The sequence below is a fragment of the Passer domesticus genome, chromosome 13 (genome assembly GCF_036417665.1).
Source record: "Passer domesticus isolate bPasDom1 chromosome 13, bPasDom1.hap1, whole genome shotgun sequence".
NCBI lineage: Eukaryota > Metazoa > Chordata > Aves > Passeriformes > Passeridae > Passer > Passer domesticus.
In genome coordinates this window covers 11,644,218-11,669,302 of record NC_087486.1, presented here as the reverse complement: position 1 = coordinate 11,669,302, position 25,085 = coordinate 11,644,218, and the positions used below count along the sequence as shown (strand labels likewise).

At 36.9% G+C, this 25,085-nt stretch overlaps 2 protein-coding genes and 1 long non-coding RNA gene across 5 annotated transcripts in view; 2 read left to right on the top strand and 1 right to left on the bottom strand.

Annotated features, from left to right (window-relative positions):
• Positions 1-20,709, top strand: part of LOC135279844 (uncharacterized) — a 76,992-nt gene extending 56,283 nt beyond the window's left edge. Inside the window, exons 2-4 of one of the 2 annotated variants that reach the window (XR_010347019.1) lie at positions 16,947-17,082; positions 17,581-17,684; positions 20,287-20,709. This is a non-coding gene — a long non-coding RNA (uncharacterized LOC135279844). Of the gene's footprint in view, positions 1-16,946; positions 17,083-17,580; positions 17,685-18,477; positions 18,850-20,286 lie in introns of those variants that run through there. The other variant, XR_010347018.1, reaches the window with a different exon arrangement.
• LOC135279841 (uncharacterized) overlaps positions 1-25,085 on the top strand; it is a 418,268-nt gene that overhangs the window by 316,664 nt on the left and 76,519 nt on the right. The gene's annotated exons all lie outside the window — the stretch shown is intronic.
• GABRG2 (gamma-aminobutyric acid type A receptor subunit gamma2) overlaps positions 1-25,085 on the bottom strand; it is a 62,618-nt gene that overhangs the window by 15,273 nt on the left and 22,260 nt on the right. For both annotated transcript variants that reach the window (XM_064387377.1, XM_064387378.1), the window contains exons 2-6: positions 22,366-22,514; positions 20,720-20,787; positions 19,746-19,966; positions 17,348-17,430; positions 16,535-16,672 (exon numbers count right to left, since the gene is read on the bottom strand). In XM_064387377.1, coding sequence (XP_064243447.1) covers positions 16,535-16,672; positions 17,348-17,430; positions 19,746-19,966; positions 20,720-20,787; positions 22,366-22,514 — 659 coding nt within the window. The remainder of the gene's footprint in view (positions 1-16,534; positions 16,673-17,347; positions 17,431-19,745; positions 19,967-20,719; positions 20,788-22,365; positions 22,515-25,085) is intronic.

The window sequence follows — 25,085 nt, the reverse complement described above, 5'->3', positions numbered from 1 at the left end:
GAAAAGGCAGGAAAAGGGAAGAATTGGTATCAGGATTCAGACCTCTCTACCAGCTCAAGCAAATATCAGACTGTGGATTACATTGTACAGTCCAGCTCTAATCTAGGATGAAAAATCACATAAATAGCTTTAGATTTGTATTAGTATTTGTCCTGATGAATCTTCATTTGGCTTTTGTGTCCATCTCTTTTCTTCCCTGACAGGGTCTATATTTGGAGTTCTGCTGGCTTTTACTGTCTTGGTGGGGGCACTGAGTCAGCCTGCAGACTCAGTGGTTCAGTGAGATGTCTTAGACTGTTACAGTGGCATAAAGAAAATATTATATTTGTTCTCAAGACACAGTTTTCTATGAGGATTCAGATTTAACCTATTCCAATAATTATCTTGTGTGAAACCTAAAGTGACCTATTTTTCTTTTCATTTTCCAACAGATCAGAAAGTTCATAAGTCTGTCAAGTTCAGTACCATTGTCTTTCTAAAACTGGTCTTTTGTCACTGTGCAATGTTTTTACATATATGGCACAAAAATATTTTTGGCTGAAGTATTTGATCACTGGGCACATGACTGAATTAATTTTCTGAAAGACAGGATGAAAATTTGACCACAGTACTAATCATATGCTGATATGTATGAGGTATATTTGTTCCCACAGACAGAAATGAGAAGTCTGGGGAGAAAGCAAAACCAGAGGGAACACTGTTCCCCAGGGATCTGATCTTGAGGTCTTCTTATCTCATTCTTTGCCAAATGCCCTTTTCATTGGTGCTGTCCTCCACAGCTTTTTGTTCTTTCATTGACAGATTTTTAGACTGCTTAAGAGCCAGAGAGTTTAAAAAAAATTGAGTCTCTTCCTTTCCAAAAATGCTTAATAATCTCTTTCCCTCTGAGGTTTAGCTGCAAAATACCACTAATTGTGTCATAGAGAAGTCACGATGTAAAATTAAATAAAATGGTGTAAATATTTAGGACAAAGAAAGAAAATATGCCATGGCATTGCAGGTGTTTGCTTTTAACAGACTTGCACATGGAAGCAGTGCCATTCCCTACCAGACTGCTGGCATTACATAAAAATGAGGTGAGCTGTGGTCATTGCTGGTAGAGCACAGCAACTGTACCGAGAGATTTCCCCAAAAAATCTAATAATAGAAATTCTTAATATCCATTTCTAAGCTGTGATTATGCAATGAGGTAAAACAATACTAAGATTTTGACAAAGCTTGCACAGTAGTCCATTTATATAAGATTATCTCTGGGATTCAGATAGCTGCAAGCCTGGTTTTCAATTTACATTCCAAGGGATGAATCCTAACTGCATTGCACAGCTGGATGGAGGGCAGGAGACGGGAGGAGATCTGGTTTTATTTTTGGTGCAGTTTTTAAAAAGTAAGGCACTAAGGTGTATGTCTGTGTGTTAATATGTCTGTCATTAAACACCTTGATTTCCTGTGGGAGCAGGCAGAAGAGAGATGAAATTAGTTTATGTTTGTGAAATGACAATCTCAGCTGATGAAACTTCTGCAAAATGAGATGAATCATTAGACTCATCCAAGCAAATGAAATTTCTTTATGTATGAACATGACTTTCTGCCCAACAGTTCTGGATTTTGTTTGGTCCTTGGCCACTCATTCCACTTGAAATGCTGTTTTCTCAGTTCATTTGATAGAATGTGTTCCGTTTCTCATTAGTTTCTAATTATAGGAGGAAATAATGTAATGACACTAGGCAGTAATTAAAATCTATTACTCTTGTCTGCACCTTCTCTCTGGAATCACAGAGACAAGATTTAGCCTGAGAATTTTTTGTTGCTGAGAAATGTCAGTATGTGGAAATGTACTGAATGGAAGCTTAGGTATGTTTGTCTCTAAGGTTTTATCTGTGAGTGCCAGAAGTCTGAAAGGAAAATGAACATTACTGACTGTGTGTGTTTGCCCATGATATAACTTTTTTTTTTCCTAGTTTGTGACATAATTAAAAACAATTTTTTTTTTTGCTTGTCTGTGAAGGTGAATAAGCTATTACATTAGCATTAGCAAACACAGGAGGGTTTTTAGTGTGCAGGATTAGTATTCAGATATGACAGCAGCAATGGGTTGCTACTTCTGCGAGTGAACCATTACGTTCCAGTGTGCAAATAATCTTCAACTTATGGTGCCTTCTGCTCTTTCCAGTTCCTCCTTGCCTAGGAAGCATCAGCCAAGGATGAGGGTTTTACTGTCTCATCTCTGAATGCTTTGGAATTGTTCAGGTTCTCAAGAACCTCTTTGGCTCCCTGTGACAAAAAGTGCATCCAGTTCAGAGGCTAAAAAATGTGAGGATTACAGGAAATATCAAGTAAGGAGAGAAAGTAGAGAGTCACCATTTGCAAGCAGCAGCACCAGCTGGGGTGCTGTTCAGTCAGGAATTTTGCTGTGCCTGACACATCCTGTGTCCTTTGCTTTTTTGGATGTCTGGTTGCTATCTGAATACCTCAAGAAAAGCTGTCTGCTTCAAGGAAATTATGCACCTATAGCAGGGCTCTGTGCATGTTTAAAATAATGACTTGCTTAATTTTGATTATTTAACCTATTGCCATAATAATGTAGGTTTTGATAAAATGCAGTCATCAATATAAGCAACAGCATATAATAAATATGTCTTATTATAATAAAACTTTATATTACATATATTATATTACATATATTTTATATGTAATATTTCATTCATTTTAAGGTATCCAGATGGCATAACCACATTCTGACAGCATCCAAACCTGCCTGCTGCTGGGGGAACTGGAAATAACTTCTGTTTCTGTGCTTCAAATCCTGAAGTACAACACATCCCTGGTACTTTAGATCAAACACACTATCAGAATTATGAAATGGCATGGAATAAGGATTGTCAAAATTATGTAAATTTTATCATGTTGAAATTTTCAGCAGTTCGTGTCAGAGAAAGAAAGCACAAAATGGTGATTGTTTTTGTTTTATGGGGTGGCAAAGCACAAGATTGATACCATACCATGGTATTCGGACTTTCTAGGTGACTCTGCAAAGGATTTGTCTGAAAAGAGAGTCTGGGCAAGTCTAGGGGTAATACAAGAAATATAAGATGTAAAAATGGGAATTAAATAAATGTGACACTTTGAGGTCTAGGTTAAAAACTGCTAATAAAAATTAGATACAGGTCTATTTGGTGACTGCAATGAGATAAAAAAATCAAGTATTTAATAATGTTGATCTAAATAACAGCAGTCCTACAGACATGTTGAAGAACTCCCTTGAAATTAGTACTGTTTCATCAGCTTTCTGCAAGTCCTGGTTGCTGAAATAACTGCAAGTGACTAATATAGTTCATAAACATCCCTTCTCAGATTTGCTTTTATATCTTTGTGAATTGTCTTGCACAGCAGAGGTCATTCTTGAATTCCTCTGAATGCCTTTCATTTGGGGAGAAGAGGAATTTGAGGATACAGTACATTTAATCTTGGGTTTTCATGTTTCCAGTTATTTTCAGGGCCAGGAGACAGTAGTACATAACCTGGGGCTGCAATAAAACTTGACGTTTCCTTCTACTTCCTCTCCAGAGGAGAGAAGGCATGACTGCGTGGAGGCAACGTTCTGCAGGGGAGCTACAGATTTCACAGATTCATTCTGTCTGAACGCCCCAGCAGAAGAAATATTTATACAAGGAAATACCACTCAAACAGCAGCATCTCGCTTCCAGTGGGTGCACAGGGAGATGACTGGGAAGACAGTACCATAAACAAAGAGCCCAAGGGGTGCTGGGAGGGAGGGATGCATCTGCCTTTATTGCTCAGCTTCCAGCATTAGACAGACTTTTTTTTCCTTTCTTTTTTTTAAGTGCTTAAATTCTGTTTATTTTTAGCTTTGATTAAATATTTTAGGATATTTCATCAGTGGATATTTAGTTTTAAACCCCCAGAAAACCAATTCAACTAACTAAGAAAATACTAAATTTTACTTGAGTATGAGACTCTAGAAGGCAAAACATCAAAGAGCAAAAGTTATACAGATCAGACCCAAAGCAGGGTGGTCACCTCCCAAATGTCCTGGGCTTCAGAGAGCTCAGTAAGAAAAGAAAATGCCTTTAAACACAAGAACCCAACATGGTAAAATGTAAATAGTCCTGCTGGAAAACACTGCACTCACTCCCACATGAGCTGTGCTTTTCTCCTGCTGGACATGGGAAAGACTATACAAGAACAGGCTGCTCCCATTAGTAGGCATGTTTCAAGAAGGGTGCCTGCCTCGTAGGATTTAGAGCTGTAGTTACATTTATGCTTGAACTGAGCTCAATAAAAAGAATATATAAATTGCATGAAGTCATGTGAATTACAGAAATAAGTGATGGGTTGCATATATTACTATATTACATACAGCCATACACACATGACTTGTGCTTTTAAAATACTGCAAATCCTACATACAAAAGCTCAGAATGAAAGAAAAAATATTTTCACTAGACACATCTGGGTCTGTGTTTAGGTTGACTTGTTTGAGAGTAGCTCATTTATTGTCAACATTTTGTAAGCATCTAAAATCTGTTAAAACCATGGTTTAAAACCATAACATATAAAGAGATTACCAAATTCCCTAGAAGAAAGTGTTCCAGATTACACATCTCTGACTATTAAAAATATGACGTTCTTATTGTTGGTGTTTAGAACCACTTAGAACAATTTTTGATAAAAATATGATAAATATATTTCTTTTCTATTTGAGACACTCTTCTAGAAGAGACTATTGTGGACGACTATTTGAGAGTCAAATATGATTTTCTTTCTCCTGCTATCAGTTTGCCTGAGGACAAGGCCTGCTCTGTGTGCAGATTCCAAATTGTTTCTCGTTTATTAAGTATTTTGTCTTGCAGAAACCAGGTGCAAACCTTCAGCAATGTGCAAATTAATCTTGTTCACAATCAGAGGCAGCAGCAGAAACATCCGCTGGCAAAAGTAGGTGTTGCAAAATTGTCTAAGGTGTGATTGGTGAGGAAATGAAATGGAAAAAAAACCTAGCTCTAATAGAACAGTTATTTATATGCTAAGAAAGGAGACGGCAAATGTGTTTGGGTGTGTTTTTAACCTCTTTAGCTTTCTAGGAGGATGTTATTGACATCAGGTACAAAGTAAAACTGTTGAAGGAAAGAAAAAGCCTTTAAAACCACTATTTCTTTAGCTGTTAGAGGGTAGAAAGAAAGGATTTTTAAAATGAGAGAAGAAATAAAAACACTGAAGTAGAAGGAACTAGGTTATTATTAAAATAGTAAATAAATGTAGAGTTTAAAAAACCGTGGAAGGCGTTCAAGAAACTAAGAGCGAGAAACTATGAAATATGGCAAACAATGAGATGATGTTCTAAAACTGTACTTAATACCAAGAGTAAGGCCACAGGCCTGAAGGGAGGAACAGAGATAAAGGGGATGCTTGGTTTGAAGATCATGCCTCAAAAGAGTCAGCTATGAATCATGAATAATTTATACCCAGTATTGCCATTTGAAGTCAAATAGATCAAACTTAGGACGTGAAAAAAATCTTTAAAGACTACAGATAACCATCTTGAAGCATTAGTTAGCAGCTTCACAGGTAGAGGTAGATCTTCTAGGTGTATGTAATCACCCTAGTCCAAATCCTACAAGGTATTTAAATGGCTTGCTCTTTTCAAGAGGAGACCTTTGAAGAACTATTTGTTTCTCAGACAGACATATTCAGGATAGAAGTTCACAGCTACTATAAAACTGATTCCCCTGGGAGTCCCCATTCCATGTCACGGTGTGTATTGCCATCACATTGTATGTTTTCAGGCCCACAAGTGTAACCTCTTAATATGTTAAAAGTGAGGTTACATCAATGTGAACTCCATGGGTAATGTCTTTTTAAGACATTTTTTCTTTTAACATTTGAAAATGTTATGTCCTGGAAAGCTTTTAAGAATGAACTGGCAATTGTGGATCCAAAGCACTGTGAGACAAAGGGAGAAGGATGCATTTGGAGTCCCACAGGACTGGGGAGGGAGCTGTGGATTGAGCTGTACCCTGTAGGCTGGGCTGCACCCGACACATGGCAATGTGATGTGATAGCTCTGGAAGCCAGATCTCTGGGGGGAGGTCTCCTGTTATTTTTTTAGAAGTTCAGGTGCTGGGTTTGTAAAAGAGAGGTAAGGCTGCAACAAGTGACAGGCATCAGAAAAGGCTGATATGCTCAAAAAGAGTCTTTCAAAGTGTTTTGCATTTATCTTTCTACAGAGGTTGCCAGACTTTAGGGTAGGGGGTGAGAGGTTGGATGCAGAAATGATGCAGGGGTCATTCACTCTGGGACAGTCATGATGTTACCTCAGATGCCATAAAGAGAGAAGGATACTCCAAGCCCAAGAGACAAAGCAATAAAATTGCAAATGTTAACTTCTCACAACCAACAAAATATTTGCTTTGAAGGGGCTCATGAGTTTGCTGGAAGTGATGTCGGAATGGAAATGCCATCCAGGGTTCTTCAGGAAACAGAGATCCCCACCAGCAAATGCTGCACTGCTCCTCCATGGTGCCATGGGCAGCAGCAGGGGCAGCTCCTGGCCCAGCTCTGCTGGCCACCTTCCCTGGGAACCACTTTGCTGCTCATGTGCACATACTGCAGGTGGGGGAGAAGGGGTAACCAAAAAGCATTGAAAATGCTGCCTTGATCTCTTTCATTCTACTGAACTCAGAGGCTTAATTTGTGACATGACTTTGAGTTTTTAATGTATCACTGATAGTGGTGTTTTCAAATTGCATCCCAGCAGCTCCCAACCAGATCAATTTTAAACATTTTATTATTTCTAGAAGTTCAAAGAAGATGACTGATGGTAGTTTTTGAAAAATACATGTTTTACTGATGTAGTTTCCTCCTTGTTTTTTGATTCTAACATTTTTATGTGAAGACAATTTTAAACCAAATGAATGTTGGAAAACATGAATACAGGTATAATCAAAGTTCTTCAAACAGCTCTCAATATGAAACAATTTCTCTCGTTCATTTGCATTACCTTGAGCTAGCAACTTTGACTTTGGAATACAATTCCACTATCATAGGAATTTTATCTCAAAGGAAAAAGAGTTTGTAGCTCCCCAGTTTACATTTCCAAAGTAAATGAATTAAATGTCATACAGTTAATACTCCTCATTGCCCTTTTCTGAAAAGCTACTTTTTCCTTTATTTTTTTTATATTGTATTGTAAGATTTTTTTTCTATAGGTAGTCTCTGATATTCTCTAATAATAAGTTGTTTTGATGAAATTTTTTACTTTTCTTGTCACCAAAGGTGCATTTTTTTTCTCACAGAATGGAAAGCTATCCAAAGATTTTCCTATACTTATACTTGATAGTATGCTAGTTTTTCTATAAATATTGTCATAGAGTTGCTGACAATCCTTGTTTTTCAAAATAATAATGGGAAGAAAATGAATTTTCTTTTTCAATAATACTTTTTCTAGGATGAAATCAAATAACAGATTTACTCAAGAACATTTTTTCTTAGATAAAGTCCTTAGCACTAGAGCAAACTGGAGTGACAGCATGCTGTCAAGAGTGGCCTGGTTATTGCTCCTGCATTTGTATAACCAAAGTCAACAAATGCAGTTCCAAGATTCTGCTGTTTCACCTTAGGATTTTGTAATCCTAAGGGGGACAATCCACCAGCTCTGTTTCAGACCAGACATTTGCTACAGTAAGATAGGAAAGCAAGTTTTAATGAACTAGAAGGATGCTTGAAAGCATTCCAAATTGTTTTCTTCTGGTTTTGCCTAAGTATTACTGGGTAGCAGCAGAAGATAATCAGATCAATGCTTATTCTTTGTTGATTGTGTGTTTTTGCATTTTGCATTAGTAGAGAAAGAGTGTTAAGGAAGGTCAAATAGTTATTGCTCTTTGTAATTTGAATTGGTAGGGTGTGAAGTCACTGTAGGACTTTTGGAGGGAGGCAAAGGAGGGTTGGGGGTATTTTTAACCTGTGCACTGAGAATGGAAGCAAGTTTGTATGATGGGTTGTTACCTACACAGTATGACTCTACTTCCTCTTCAAAGTCTTGCTCAGATTAAAATAGAAGAAATTTAGCTCCAATCAAGAAGAACACATTATTTCATTATCCAAATTTTTCATAATTTTCTCAATTTTTGGAACAACAGACAAGAAAGAAAAAAAAATAGCAATTACTGACCAGTTTCATAAACATTTCCAGTCTCTAGCACTAAGACACATAAAGGGTGTTGTGGCACTTTATGCATTAAATCTCGAAAAATGTTTTCAATTTCTCCTATGTAGGGCATGATACAAGAAAGTATTATTACATAAATTTTATCCTGCAGCTCTTTAGCCTTAATTATGCAATCTTCTTGAGAGTAGCAAAGAACTCACTTAATAGACTGTATCACTTTGTGAGATAAGTGGCATATTTTTAGCTTCTGTAATGTACATTGAAATGAGGGCAATTATGGCTTGTTTCAAAAGACAACGTTAAAACACACACTATTTACAATTCAGAATTTGTTTTAACAATACAAAATGAGGGAGTTAATGTTTGAGAATATACAATGATGATGACAGCCATTTGAACATTAGACCATGCTTAGTGTTAGGCTACTATATTCCTGTGTGAGAATGTGTTGTCAGCCTTGTAGGATGGGATATGGAATTGTAGGTAACACCCATCTAAAAATGTAAGTAGATTATTTTGTAGTCACAAAATACAGCAGAGAGTTTCAGTAGTTTGTACATCATGTACACATTTTCATTTAACACCCTAGTGTATTCTCTTTTTGTTTCTCCCATTTTATTTGATAAAAATAATTAACAATTAAAGCTCACTGTGAAGGTCTCTTCAAAGTTAGTGATGTTAATTTAGTTTTATTTCCTTTTTCCATGTATTTTTTAAACATATGGCTGAATTTAAGTATTATTAGCTCACATGGATGCTGCCTGGCTCTTTCTACATGTGACACAGATTTGTATGTCTTATTTCCAACCAGCCTTTCAATTATATCTATTCAAATACAGTGACAACAAAACAGCATCTTAGCTAAGTAGGTTACTAAAAATGCAATGTAATGACAGGGGTTTGAGAAACTAGAAATTGCACTTGCAAAGTGAAGGGATTTAACTGTGTAAGAACAGCCTTAGAGGAATATGTTTATTATTTAGGACATATATGTGCCCCAGGCAAAATGAAACCTATTTCAAATGAACTATCCCTACTCTGTACACATTATGAACACTAAGCTGTCCTCATCTTCACACATCCTAAAGAATTAATTTTTCTCCACTGAGAAATGAGGAAGATGGTGAATAACTAAATCAGGCCAAAGGAAGAAAATGTCCGAGATATTATCTTATAATCATTGTACTACAAACATGTTTTTTCGACATAAAAAGATCTGGAAGTGAAACATCAGTACAGAAATTGACCATCAGTACTACACTGATAAGTTTACAGACTGTAGACATTATCTAGTACTTTGCAGATGAAAGGATGACGTGCTCAGGAACCTTGTGATTTATCAGAGGATTGCTTGAATTTTAGTTATTTGAACAGTGTATTAAAAAATATTTATATCAGTGATTTAAACCTGCTCATTACCTGTTGCAAAATTGCTTAATGCTCAGACTTATTTTAATTCTAAAGTAATTGCGACTATACATTGTTCTTTTACTACTTTGTCACCTGGTCTGATCCTTTTGAACCAAAGATTTCTCCCTGCAATTCATTATAATTAGATTTAGCTGCAACTCCAAGAGTGACATTGCAATGATTTTCCCTTGTTGTGTTTCTGAAAAATCACTCAGTGATTGGAGGAGGTTGATTTCATTGCCAAACAGGAATTATAGGAGGGAGTTGGGATAATATGCTTTGTCCCAAGGAGTCACCAGTACTTATGAAAATATATTCATAGAGGCATAAGAGGCATCACAAGAATTTTTATGCTTGGTTATGTGCACAAAGTGTTTTAAGATATAGACTCACCCTCTTAACTTGCTGATTTTATCATAAAATTAGAAACATTCAAAACTCTGGTTTTTCTTACTTTTTAATAATTCAAATATTCTAAAAGATCTAATTATTTTCTTGCTATTAAATGAACAAATATGATTTAAAGGCAGTGTTCTATCATCTCTACACAAGTGTATTTAATGCAAAACCGATCTTGCTCGTAACATCTGTGTTTTTATAATTACCCAGCAATAAGTTCAGTGAAAATGCTTGTAAGATCCTACATTATCCCTTATTCTCTGGTTACTTGTATATTAATTCTTTTTATCCTTATCTGACCTTGCTGAAGCTCAGTTTAAGCTCTAGCAGGCCATGCTTTTAGATATAGAGAACCTTATGAAGGACAGACAGAATTAAACCTTGACCCTCAAGAATCTTTATTCAGTTGGGGAGTTATTATGAGGAGGATTTCAGGCCCCTACAACCCTTTTCCTCAGGGACAGTCATGATTTTGTTTTGTTGAGGTAAGTCAGTTGCCATTGAGTCTAGGAAAGTCTGAGAGGAAAAAAAAAGGTTGAATTAATGTCACCGGAATTGGAAGGAAGTCTTTAACCTCTCTCAAAAAATGAAAAGTAATCATCAAAGAGCCTTTCTTTTTTTTTTTTTTTTTTTGATATGATTAGGTAGAATCAGGTGGATTTCAATGCCTGAATCTCTATAGATACAAACCTGAACAGAAAAGTCAGATTCTCTCAGCCTCTGAAGTTTTTTAATCTATTGATTCCCTAGGAGTAGTGTGGTTTTTCCCTGCTTATTAAACCAAAAAGATCTAACCTGTCACTCTGAAAGAGATGGCAAAGTGAAGGAGTTTTGGCTCTGGGTGCTTTCTGCACCACCTCCAAGGGTGACGTCCCTGCAGCCAGTCATGGATTTTACCATGGCCAGATCATAATGGGAGTAAAATCTTTAGGTGTTTTAGGGTTACCTTAAGGTCATTGGCTTAGAATTGAGGTTTTTCATTGATGAAGCAAACATAAAACCAGGCGTTTCAGATTATTGTGTCTGCCTTCTGCTTTAAATGTTTCACTGTCCTACAGAGACAGTATTCTTTTAGCAAACATGTTTAAGGTAATAATATAGCTTTTTCAAAAATAAGGATATTGAGATAAATACCTCCCAATACCATAAAGAGAACAATAACGACACACAGAACACTTTAATAGCCATCTGGGTTTTCTGACTTACAGCTTTTGTCATTATTTGCTCCTCTGTAAAGTGGACACAAACATGTTTAACTTCGGCCAAAAGCAAGGTGCAGGTAATAGTACCTTGTACCCATTCAGTAGAGCAGCATCTTCAGACAGAAAATGTTTTGAGTTCTCAGACAGATCTCCCTGGCAATGCCATATGCTGCAGTCAGCCCATGCTGGAGCCTGAGGCTGTGTAAGGGGCTGGCAGGGATTTCTAGGTGCAGTGGAGATCCACTTATGCTCATTTTTAATGTCAGGACTATTTCCCAATGCAGATCTACAAATCTGATTGCAGCTGTCATATTTTGCCTTAATAAAGAAACAGAAGACAACTCCTGGGGTTTTTTCAGCATTATGAAACCTCTGGGGACTGCATATCTGCCAACAGTTCAATTCATTAGGATACAATATTGAAATAAAGTATAAAAGCTTGAAAATGCATCCTCTTCCACAAAATAATAGCCCTGATTATATTTGCCAGATAAAACAGAAACCAGACCCAGATTTACTTATGTGGTTTAACAGATGCATAGCAAGAGGAATATTTAATTACCCATTTATCAATTCTGAGCAATGCACTGTCTCTATTGCATAGCTCCTATTAGCTCTCTAAAATATAGAAAAGGAAGAAAATAAAGATATTTACAAATATTGCCTGACCAGTCTTGTGGCTCCTCTGCAGCTTGTTGAGTTGCTATTTATTAGTCTTCTAATGCCTTTGTATCTAATTAAAAATTCAGGACAGGCTCTGTAAATAAGCAGTAGACAATATCTGGTCTAAAAAAAGGAACTACCCAGTCATAGAAATGAACTGGGAATACCAGAATCTCCATCTGTCCTGAATAATTACGCATTTACAAATTGTTTTGCACAGTACAATATTTTTTATGGTCAAAACAACTGGAATAGTGAGTAGAAGTTAAATATATGTAGGACTTGTATGAAATTCATGGAAACCTATTGATAGAATTTCAAGATTTCAGCAGCTTCTTTCCTCTTGGCCTCTGGTATGATTTCATAAATTCTCTGATTTTAGGGTTTCCACTATTTTCCTCTCTACCAGCATTGATCATTGTTATGATTTAAAAACAGTATGGTTGTTTTACTCCTTTGATCATCAATAATATTTTATTCCAGATTAGTTCCATACTTCCAAGTATTTCTATAGGTCATGTTTTCTAAGCTTCTTACTTGTTTTATTCCCCTGCACTACCCTGTCTTTCTCAAAATATTGCATTTAGAAGTGATTTTTTTATTGATCAAGCAGAATGCAGCAACCATTTGACGTAAATTTTTCACAGAGCAACGCAGTGAATATTTCTCCCAAGTTTACACACCACACTGAGTAACACATCCCAGGGGCAGGTTTTTGCAATAATATCATGTTCTCTGTCCTTTGTGGACTACTACAGCCCCCCAATTTCTTTTTTATTTTTTTTTTAATTACTGATGTTTTTATATTTGTGCAGTTGATTATTTCCGTCCTACAAACTTTCATTCTTAGATAATTAATTACAAATTTTGAAATGTCCTATTTCCTGTTCTAAAAGTGCAACATGTCCTTCTTGATATAATCCATGTGTGCATTATATTTAACAAATCTTATACTACTGTATCACTTGCTGCTCTTTGTAAGGACTACTCATTAGTTTGTTTACTAGTTTGTTTTAGCTGTGCGCATCCCAATTTTGCAAGTTGGTGAATTTTTGTTCTCAAGTCTTTTCCATCAGTTCATCCTTTTTTTATTGGAGAATCTCATTGCTGTTCACTGGATGCGGCCTTACACTGTGAGCAAAAAGGTGACACACAATAAATGGTAGTTCCTTAATAAGATATGCTCTCTTTGAGTAATGGTTATTGACGTGCATCAATAGTACAAAATGTTTTAAACCAATCTCGTTTTTTAAGTGTGTGAAGTCAACTGTAGTAGTTTATATAACTCAGATGATATTAAGTCTCAACACGTGTTCTATTGGAAATAATCTAAACTAAACCAATGCTGTTTACACATAGTAGATTTTAGTGAAAAGGCCACAAAAAAAAAAAGCTGATAGTGTTTATGGACTAGTCAGTTATTTTAATTAAATGCCCTCAAGCAGAAGGTTTACAGTTAATTTTTTAGGACTCCCACTATTACTGGACTCTTAAATTGGATTCCAGTTGCTAAGTTATTTCTTACTGCTTGGTCTGTGACTTTGGAAGAAAATAAAAGTTGCATGTAAATGTTCAATTTGGAGAGAAACAAGCTGGTAATTCAGGATGACGTACTTAAGAGAAACAGAGGGGTGGTTTGTAATATTCCAGTTGTGTTTTTTCAGCTGTTGCTGGGATTTGCTGGGATTTGCTAACTAAGGGACAGAATTCTGACATCTGGCCCTTTGAGTTAATCTTGTATTTCTGCAGTGCGTGCAAAGGAAGAGCAGCAGATAAATGTATTAATTTCAGCAAGAGCCATCAGGTCTTAGGAAGCTTACACTCAAGCAAGCCTTGTCCTTCTCTGCCCATAACCCAGCCCACAGCTCAAATGTTCAGCTTGGACATGACAGAAAGAGAGTAGTGGAGTTTGTAATGGCCAAATCTCAGCCGTCCTGATTCTCTCTCCAGGCACAAAGCAATCATTGCCCTCAAGGACGAGAAGGTGTTGGTTGTTGGGAGGTATAAAGCTGGAAAAAAGAATTTGTTTTGAAATTGTGTAAATAGAGACACTGAAGGTTTACTCCAGTTTCAAATGCCTTAATGCTAGCCTGAAGATCCTTTTGTTCTCTAACTGTTCAATTTTGTATTCTCTAACACCCCTTCTTTCATTCTGGTTTCTCTGGGGTTTTTTTCACCTAAATTTAATTTTGGGGAAGAGTTTGTGGGAGTATAGTATAGCCTTCTTTCCAACATCTCATTAATTTTTCCATTGCCTCCTCCACTGTACCTCAGATTCTATCTCCACCAAAGCTTTGGCATTAGTTTGTACTGAAATTCTGCACTGAAAGTAATTGCATAAAGTGTCAAGATTATTTTAGTTCTATGGGTACTCAAACATTTAACTAGGGTACTCTGGCTGCACCTAGGTTGCTATTAAACTTGGAATCCTTTTTTTGTCCTTACTGTTCATAAAACTTTTGAAAATATACTCAAGCTAAGGGTGTAATTATAGGTAGAGTGTGGGTCTGACTGAGCAATACTGGACTTAGTGTAGTTTCCAGCATGCTAATAAGTAATTTGAGGAAGCCATGAAGACCTATTAGTCTCTGCTGGCTTTAAAAAACATATTTGTAGGAAATAGACCAGATTCACATCACCTGCTATGGGTTTGGGTTTTTTTCCTGCCTTCTATTATTTAGATACCATAGCTAGATCAAAATAAAACCTAATTTTGCATATCTGTGGTTATAAACCAAGAGGAGCAATGAAAATCAAACACAGGGTAACCGCAGGAGAAGAAATACATACACAGGAAATTTTTTCCAAATTTTTATACACAGCAGGCTTGTGAATGCAGCAGCAGCAGACTGAGTAGCTTTCATGTGCTTTTTAACTTAGGAATTGAGTGACGAGTTTTTGCTGCTTTAAAGTGCATGCGAGCTGCTAATTACTTGATTTTAATTCAAACAAAATGAACTGGTGTGTCTCGTTATATTAAAAACTATGGATGCCAAATGATGGGAGTACTCCAGGTGAGTACTAACAGCTTGAATGACTAAACACTGCAAAAAGAAAGGTTTGCTTTGCACGAGAAAGGGATCTTTTGCTTTTTGCTATTTTACTGTTTATTTCCCAGTATGCAACTCGTTGACATTAAGAGAATATTAGAGCATGTTTTTGAGTCACCAGTGCACTCAGTCAGGGTATTGGAAGCTTGTAGCATGTCAAGATTTTATTATTTTCAATCTCTGGTCAAAAATAAAAAGAGTTGATTAGAGAATGGCTCAAGCAGAAAATTAAAGAAAATAGCAAATAGAAGAAACTCAAATTAAGGCTGAAATATAGATAGTTTTCAATGTGGGCAGGATGAGACTGGAAGCACACTTGGGTGCAGTGCTGCCATTTGTGCTGTCTGAGGGGAGATGTTTTTATTGCTGTTTATATTTTTGCTTTGAGAGCCCAGTGTAATGGTAGTTATTAGCAGCTGTGGCTCGCAGACATGCTGCTCTCCTGTCCTCTTTTGCACCTTTATGTTTGTTTTCCTGAGAAAATGAGAAAAGTTAACTGCTTTCTTCAGTACTTGACTAAATGCCTTCCTTGGCTACACTGGCAGCAGACTCCATGAGGCATACATCGCTGCATTCTGGGTTTGCCCTGCTCATGAGACTGAACACATCATTGGTGCTCAATGTCCAGAGATTAAGGAGCTGGAACTTGAATTAATTCTCCGTCTCTTTGCTTGTTCTCCTGTGTAATGTACAGCAGGCTCTTCTCAACTCCAGCATATCTCACTTTCCTTTTTGAATAAAACAGTAATGCTGGCCTTTGAGAAATAAAATGGGTGGGGGTATTTCTGAAGTCAGAATAAACACAAATGTCTGAATTTAAATTAAGATACTTGCCAGAACTATAAAGTAAGGTAAAAATTGGAAGCAGCTGGAAAAAATCCCCAATCTGCTTACATTTAATTGTTCTTTTTGAAAGTAAGAAATGAAAGACAAGAGATACCATGCATATACAAGAATATGAATATGCAGTTCCTCTTTACATCTCATAGTCACTGGTTTTCTTTCCACTGAGAAATAAAACAATAAATATATCTAGAAAAATATTTTTCTGTTTAGTTAGTAGGGTTAAAATTGTATTTTTATTAAACACTGAGTACTTCCTCATTTATCATTCTAAATTCCATTACTTGTTTCCAAGGAGATAGAAATATGAAGGAAGGCCATCGGAGACTCTGATTTGTAAGGCTGTTCTCTTTAATGAAAGTTGAATGTGCCTTATTTTAGGAAACAAAAACTTGGAGCTTCTGTAGTAAAGAAGTTGTGACTTTGAGTTTCTCTTCTGTGCAGGCTTACTTTGTGGGAAGGGGATTGTAAAATGTTCAGTGCAGTGTCAGATCATCCTTTAGAGGCTCAGTTCTGCTGTTTTCTGCAATGAAGCAGTGCAAGTTCCCCCACCCATCCACCCTTTGTAGCAGTGGCTTTCTCCTGACAGACAAGTTTTTTTATGGAGAACAAGAATGGACAGTAAACAACTGGTTTTCCTTCCTGAAAGGAGCTCAGAAATGCCAAATCCTGTAATTGTTCAGTGCACTGTAAATGCTAAGTTCTAACCAGAGATATCTTTCTTGGTTTAATTCTGTTTATAAGATCCTAACTGAACCTGGAGGCAAATCCTTCAGTTGTCTTACCTGAAGTAGTCTTCACCACCTCAGTTGTGTTTCTCAGTCCTGTGAAGGCGAACTGGTAAAGCCTCCAGGAGCGGGTGTCCCCCACCTCCACCGAGCTCCTCTTCCACTGGTAGATGATCTCTTCTCGGGGGTAGCCATCTTATTGCAATGGAAAACAACAATGCTTTGGTTCATAGTCTCTGCTAGGCTGCAGGGTGCTTTGGGGAGTAAAAATACTACTAGGCTATTTCTGGGAAAAACTGGGGAAGCATATTGCAAGTAAATTATAGATATGTTTTTCTCAAGTTACTTACTAGTGCCTTTTACTTAATGTCACATTTTATTAATTATAAAAGCACTCGAGATAAATTTTTCAAAAATAGGTTTTCCACTTTTTTTGACCTAATAGGATGCAATTTTGCCCATCCTCCAGATGCATCTGCAGCTGGACCAGGAATTCACACCTTGATCTAACCACAAAATGTCAAACTCTTGACTCCAACTACTGCAAGAGTAAAATACCCATGCACAGAGAGAAAGTGGAAGGCCAGAACACCTTGATGCTGAAAGTAAAAATTTCTTGTTTTATGGTCAGATATAAGCATAAATTAATCACATAGAGTCCAGAAATTTTATAATTTTTAATAGCAGTCCTTAATGATATTTGTAACCATATATGATACATGTACTGAAAAAAAAAAAAAAAGTTAAAATCAGTGGCGTATGTCAAATTAAGAACATAACCTTCACTGACTCTAAGTATGTAAAAATAAATTTATAATAAGAAGTTTAGTGTGGGTCAGAAAAAGGAATACTTTTAAGCATGTTACTTACAGCTTGAAAATTCCAGTGGGCAGGAATGGACATCCATTGGGAAGTTGTGTAACTGTAGCTGACACTCAGCATCAATTGTCAGCCTGAGAAGAAAGAGATGAGGAGATACATAAATATATATATATATATATGTATAAAGTAAAATATTGCTATCTATGTAATTACTGGAATATTCCAAGCATAGAAAGACATCATGGTTACTGATAAGCAATATTTCTTTTTTGGTTCCATAGACCCTGGTCTTCTACTTTCTGGACTGTGTAATACAAGAAGGTATTAAAGTTCTGTTCCTGTGTATCTGAAATGGCAGCATTACTCATGACTGACAAATCCATAGGTAGGTAGATATACAGGTCATCTCATGAGCAGTGACAAATCTTTGTGTCACAACATGCCATAAAGCATTAGGAAAATGTATTTTATGTGACAAAGATTCTATTTCAGAAATGATGGATAGGAGTCCAAATTTAGACATCTGCATCCAAGCCAGCCATCTAGACTCCCTTCAGAGCTAGTGCAGAGGCGCTCTGAGGATACACTTCCTCTCACTCCAAAATAAGACATTCAAATTTAATCAGAAAAAAAAAATGTACCAAAAGGTGTTTGTCTCCACTGAATACTAGGAGATTCTCCAAGCTAACTCAGGTAGTGTTGATGTTAAGCTCAGGTAAAGACAATAATTTTCAGAAATCCTAAATAAGATGAAATGTACCCACTGGTGTTCCTGCCAAAAACTCCCCATTTTTTCATTTACTCCCAACCCAGCCATGACCTGCAGGATACTTGAGCTTTGAAAGAGAGGGAAGAGGTGGGGTGAGAGATGGAAAAAGGAAAAGGGTGGGGTAAAGTGTTTGTTTCACAAAGTGTCTCTAGGAAAGCTGTAGGTTTCTGGTCTTTGCTGATTCTGGGGTATTTAAATGGTATTTAAATGATGAGACAAACCTGGCTTGTCTCCAGGTTCCTGAATGAAGGTGTTGTGGGCAAATGACACTGAGTCATCCTGTGGGACACAGTGGAATGCTGGGACCACCAAGTTAATGGGGTCCAAAGGCAACCTTTCTGTGCTGGGGATTTAGGACAAAATCTAATTTCCCTGTTTCCCTTCCTCTTCTCATTTTCATCATCTTCAGTACCACAGATACTTGATTTCTTGCTGGGCAGGGTGTTCTTAATCCTGGGGGAGGTGTCTGAGAAAGCTCAACCAGCCCTTCTGGATCCCTCTTGAGGACAGAAATTGATCTGGGCTCATCTTTATCAGACTGCTTTGATTTTCATTAGATTTCAATTCTTATTATTCTATTATCTCTTCTAGAAATGCAATAGGTAATAAATGTAAAATAACTACAAAATAAAACTCATTTTTATAATTCAGACAGTTGCAACATTAAAAGGTTGTCTCAACCAAAGCTTCACATTTCATTAAAACCATGAGTGTACTTTTCTCAAAATTTTATTTTTGGCAACAATAAAGTAAAAGCAAAATAAAACTTTGATGAAATGTAGTCTAAAGCTCAGATAATCTTATGTCTATCATCTTTGAATCTATAATCTCATTTTACATTTTAAATTCTCTTGAAAAAGTGCTATGTTTATCTATATTTTACATAAACCCAAATATTATATCACATGCAAGAAAAAGTATAAAAAAACAATCTCACAGGATTTTTACATTTAGGAAGTATTATGATCATTTGGAATATGATATTTGAGTTGTTACCTATGGCATACACATAATTATTGAAGAGGCAATTTGTCTTAAAAGAAAAACTGTATTCATGACCAGGGAACCTGGACAGGTTGAGCACATCAAGTTCAGATCCATGAAAATTTTGGTGGAATGGGGCATATCCATAGGTTTGAGTTAAATATTCAGTGCTGGGATGGCATAATCTTATTTGTCTAAGATATTTGAGGAACAGATTGCTTTTTCATGGGGGAGTTTCATCTGATTAGATTGTAATCAATTCAGAATAAAAAGCCTTTGATGTATGCAGTAGCTCCTTTTATACCATCTACTTAGCTCAAGGATATTTCACATTTATCAGTTTAAAACAATTAAAAAGTAGAAGGGACAAAACAAAATGTAAACAATAAAACATATGTGAAAATGAAGACTAATTGCTATAAAAATGCCTATGTTAATATAGGAAGGTGACTATTGTGGAGCAAGACAGTACAATATGTAAAAAGAAATAAAACTTCTTATTGTGCCAATATAAAATAAATTTCATACAATTGATATCTTCTAAATTCTTCCCTTTTTCAGGGTTGTTTGTGGAAATATATAGGAAAACCCAATATTTTTTCCCTTCAGGTTAATGTCAAATGACCTGAATTCACAGGAGTTTTCTCTTTGGCTTTCCTTAGAAAAAATTAAATTAAAGTTAGGTATAAATACCTCAAAGTGTACAGGACTCTGCCATCATTCCAGATCCTGAGCATCCTGTTAGGAGTGGTTATCCAGTGAGCATCAGCCTTCTTGGAATTTCGGAAAAAAGTGTCTGGTATCCAGATCTTCCCAACCATGTTGCTGTTTAATCTGAGCACTTTTATGGTGCTGTTGAACTTCAGACGTCTGTCATACCACGTTTGGGCGAAAAATATATCAATTGTATATTCCTGTTGTGTTAACCAGAAATACTGATGAAAACACAGCACTCAGCATTCCACAAAACTCCTGATATGCTTTCCTTAATTTCATATGAAAAAAATGGGAGCTACAAAAGATGATACTAGAACTGATAAAACTGATCTCTTTTGGTGAAGTTTTGAGGCATGTTTTACCAAAGATTACTGTTTTAAAACAATTTATTATTTTACCATTGAGGGTAAAACTAAGGTACAAGTGAGTGTTATACGCATCTTTCTAATTCTGTCCCCCCACATCTCAGCCCACACCTGCTCAGGTCGGAGAACAATTATTATTTCCTTGGATCTAGGACAGGAAAAGCTTGAGCTGACTAATTGCCTGTGCCCCCTGGTTGATCTCAGAAATGGTGAAGTTGCTGGAGAAGTTCTAGGCCTTTTACTTATTATCTCGTGGTGGTAAGACTGGTAATATCACTCATGACTGGTTTTGCCAATTTTGTAGCAATCTGGAAGATTGGTTTTATTGTAGTTAAACTGTTGTAAAGCATTTGAGAACAGAGCACACAAAACTGTGAGGATATTAAAACTATTATTTTTGCATTTGCAGCATATAGCTGTTTTCTGACTTGTACAGATTTATAGCCCAGAGTCCTCCCATCCATAATTAAAATGAGATTTTAAAAGTAATATAGGTATGCCACAGCATTAAGAACTAATGGAAGCTTTGTAATGTCAAAATGATGGAGACTTTGTAACAAGGCAAATGGGCAATCCTTTACCTACCATATTGATAGCATTCACAGGGCCAATGCTATTTACGTACATGTCAGTGTGAATTATTGTCGGTTTAACTGCAAGAGAAACAACAAGAATCAGTAACCAATGAAGGTCAAAATCAACTACGTGAAAGTCAAGCACGAGCATGTTACTATGGCATCTCTCCTCTGTGGTTGCCTTACATTTAAATGTGCATATAAAATAAATACAAATTTTCAACAATATCTTCAGTTCAAAATTAGTTGGAGACACTTTGGACAAATTCTTGTGTCATTTATGCTATCAAAACAAATTCCCTTATGCTGAGAGAACAAATACTGAAACAAATGTTTGTAGCCTAGAGAGGCTCATCTGACTGAGAGCATCTGCATTTTGTCTCAGGTCACAGCAAAGCATCAAAGCAAAACACTATCAACAAAAGCAAACTTATTTCTCTTATGATGCCTTGCATCACTTGTTTTACATCGTAATGCCAAACACAATGCCACATAACTCCTGTGGCCTTCATAGGTGGCTGTAGATAAGTAACAATTTTGTGAGCCAAAGCCAAAATACTTAAGGCTCTAAGGCAGAAATTAAGAATAGTTGTTAAATTATTTTGAGATCACTCCATTTCAGCTTTATTCTTCTTATATACCTTGGCTACAGCATGTTTGTTTTTATCCCAGGTGATTTTAGGAATGCTTTACTTCTTTTCTGTTTCTAAAATCTTGGTTTAAGTGAAGACAAATTCCTCTGCTAATTTACACTGCATACATACACTGAAGGTTAAAGACTCATGTTATCCTTCACTATGAAAAAATCCTTAGTTTATAAGCCACTATAAACTTGTTGACTTCCTTCATTAACCTTGCTGCTCTCTGCTTTCCTCTGTCTACCTCATCCATGAAATCTGTGCCTTTTTCTCTAATCTTATTACTGCTGTGTCCTCTTCAGCACAAGTATTGTCTGCCTGCTCTTTGCTCTCATGGGGCTTCTCAAACTGACTGAGATTTTTTCCTTCGAGTTACCTCAGTAATCAGTGGAGAGGAAGATCCCTCCAAAAGGTGATTGACTAAAATAAGACTTCCATTCAGAGTGCAGGCTTGGCTCTGTTTACCTGCACTGGCTGTGGGAATCATCTGGGCACATTGGCTTTGCTTGGCTGCAGCTATCTTTTGTGAACCTCCTCCTCTGTGCCCCATTCTGTCACCTCCTGCCCAGTGTGTGCTAACCTGCTGCTGTTGGAGGCTCTGCATCCATCACGTCATACAAAGATTAGGCTGTATTAACCTCTTTTTGGCCTTTCTTTCCATTGTATTATTTGTGATTCTCTGACAGAATCTCTTAGGTACAAAAAAAAAAGATAACTTGTTTTTTCTTTCCCCAGAAGTTTAATTCTGAGCATCCTATGCAGGTATATCATCACAAGCTGCCTGATTCAGCAAATTATAACACTCTTATTAGGCATCTTAGGATAAATTCAGCCATCTTAATTTATGCCAGCTTCCAAAATCAAGACTAATTTACATATCTCTGATGTTTTTCTGCATTGCATTTTAGTCTTGTAACTACTTTGAATGGATTCTGCTTCCTGAGTAGCATAATATGATATGAAAATTCCTTCTCTTTACTGGTTAATCAACAGTGATCTAAAACTAAAACCAACGTACCTCCTATGTCAGGTCTCAATTTGTTGTCATATCCTTCCAGCAAACCATTTAAAATAAGAGTCACATCACTCTCATGGACTTTGGGAGTCAAAACCCAAGTCTTATTTGAAGTGTAATCTTCATAATCATCATCTCCCTTTTGTGTGGAACTATTAAAGAAAGAAAAATGAAGAAAGGAAAAGCCTTGAAAAATACAAATTTGAAGGTTTCTTTCTTTAGAATAAAACACACGTGCATTTTAGATTTTAATAATACTATAAAACCATTTTTTAAATTTCCCATTTTTAAAATTAGACTCCCAGTAAAGATGCCAAATTACAGTTGAGGTTACAGTTCACTTTATCAGCATTTCCTTTTAGTATGGTTGAGATCACCTTCTGTTTGTTCAGAGGAACAGCAGTGCTTACCACCTTTGTCATGGCTATTTTTTCTCCCATTGACTCAGGTGGGTCCTGTTATGAAACAAATCTGTCACTTGGCTTATGCAACTCTCCACCAAAATATCACTTATTATGTACACATTGCTTTAGTTCTGTTAGAATGATTTGATGAAACACATTACTGACAAGAGCAATAATTATATTTATTCAGACAAACTTCTCATGCAGCTTTTCTCCACTCTGATGAACTGGAGCGTATTGTGCATTTGGATAGCTGAGCACAAATTTTTGCCAAGGGTTTTCCTTTTCCCTTTTGCTAACCGCAACCCACAGAGGATAAAAAGTCTGGCTGCTGGGGTTTTTCTGCTCCTCAGAACTATGACAGCAGATCTAATTTAACCTGCTCAGTACAGTAAAAAAGGCAAGTTTAGAGTCAGAAATGTGTAGACTAGTCTTAATGAATGTTTTGTTTCCCCAAAATCAGTGCTTCCAGTTCCAGAGGAGAACATTGAAACTACTTTAGAATATGATGTAATCAGATATTTTCATTTCAGAATGTTAGTGATAATCAGCTGAACAGTGCTAGGCAACTGTATGGTTTTTTGCATAATATGCCAGTGCCCTTCTTTGTGACAAAGTTTAAACACTGCTGGCTAGATATGGAATATCTTAATGATACTGCAAATATCTTAAGCCAGCATATAGAGTGATAGGGTGAAAAGCAGAAAAATTAATTATTTTCCAGTTGCAGCTAGAATCTGGAGTGGGAAAGAGCAGAGAGAAACAGATTCTCACGGGAGCTGGATCTTCTGCGTGCCACACAAGACTGAAAGAGGCCCAGCTGGCCATGGCCATGGGTGCAGTAGGGAAGGGACCATTCCTCCCAGAGCCTGAGAGCACCATTTTGTTAAGAGCAGTCTTCACTCAGCTGAGGTCACACCCTCCCTTCCCTGCAGTGCTCTCCTGCTGCATCCAGCTTGTACCACCCAGAGTGGCCCAAAGGCTTTCCAGTGCTGGTGTTTGGGAGCTGTAAGCCAACTGCACAAATACAATCTCACTAGGAAAGAGGCTTTGGGTTCTTTCTTCCCCTGGGCACAGCCTGACAGGGAAGAGCTGTAGCCCTTTCTGCCTCAGTGCAGGACGCTGCCTCCCAGGAGGTGCTGAAGGCACAGGGACATTTCAAGCAGCCTGAGACTGCACAGGGCTGTGGCAACTAGCAATGTGCAGCATGGAGAGAGAGCTGGTCTTGCTGTGAGCTGAGCTTGGAAGCTGCTGATGAGTCTGATGTACACCTTTGTTACGTGTGCTGGGTACAGGCACCGACTGCGGCCTCCAGGCACTGTCCCACCCTCGCTGCAGCAGCCGCGGGGTCTGGGAGCTTCCCAGGTCAAGAATTGGCAATGCAGCCTCAACATTCTGGCTGCACAAGCCTGGACTTGTAGTGTTTTATTAGGAATCAAAAGCAAAGTTTTAATTGGCAATATGGTCCATAGTATTCTGCTGGTACTGACAAACAGGCCAATTTAATTAAATTGAGAGGATTTTTTTTTTTTTTTTATTCAGTTGTCTGGAGTTCAAAGATCTAATTGTAATTCAGAGAAACATAATTGAAACCAAATTCTCTCTCCTGGAGGAAAGGAAATACTTCTAAATAAAGTCTTTGCAAACAGAAGGCACTAGATTATATGTTTTCAAACTATGCAAAGTGAATGAAGAAAAATAACTTTATTTATAAAAAACCTTATTCCTGTTTTATACCAATTAAACAACCATTCTCTCAAAAGAATATGTTTTTCTGAATGGAAAAGAAAAATAAATGCAGTCTTTCACAAAGGCAATATGTTACTGAATATCAGTGCAATGAAAAAGCTTCAAAGCTCAAACCAGCTAAGTAATAGAGTCTGGTCCACTAGACAGTGCAAGATTAGAAGTGTGTTTGTCTAGAAGTTCTCTCAGATCTAGAACAACCTAACTGAACAGCAACCCACAGTAACTGAAACTTCCATTCCTTCTTGGAACTTATTTGTATGACAGAAACAGCTGTTTGTTTGCTCATCTCTCCTCTCAAGCCATTTTGGCAGTCCACATCTCCAAAACCAGCAAATACTGTATGAAATCAGTGGGAGATGGAGGGAAAACACAGCCAATGTATTTGGGGAAAAATGCTACTGAATTCCAGCTTTTATGAGACTTCCACAAGGATCATAAGTGAGCATGGGTATGCAATTGTCTGTCTGTGTAAACCTGAATTCCAGCCAGAAAAATCAGAGGTGCTTCTCTATACAAATGAGCAGAGCTTTAGCAATGTAATGCCATTAATACAATGAAAATTATAATGAC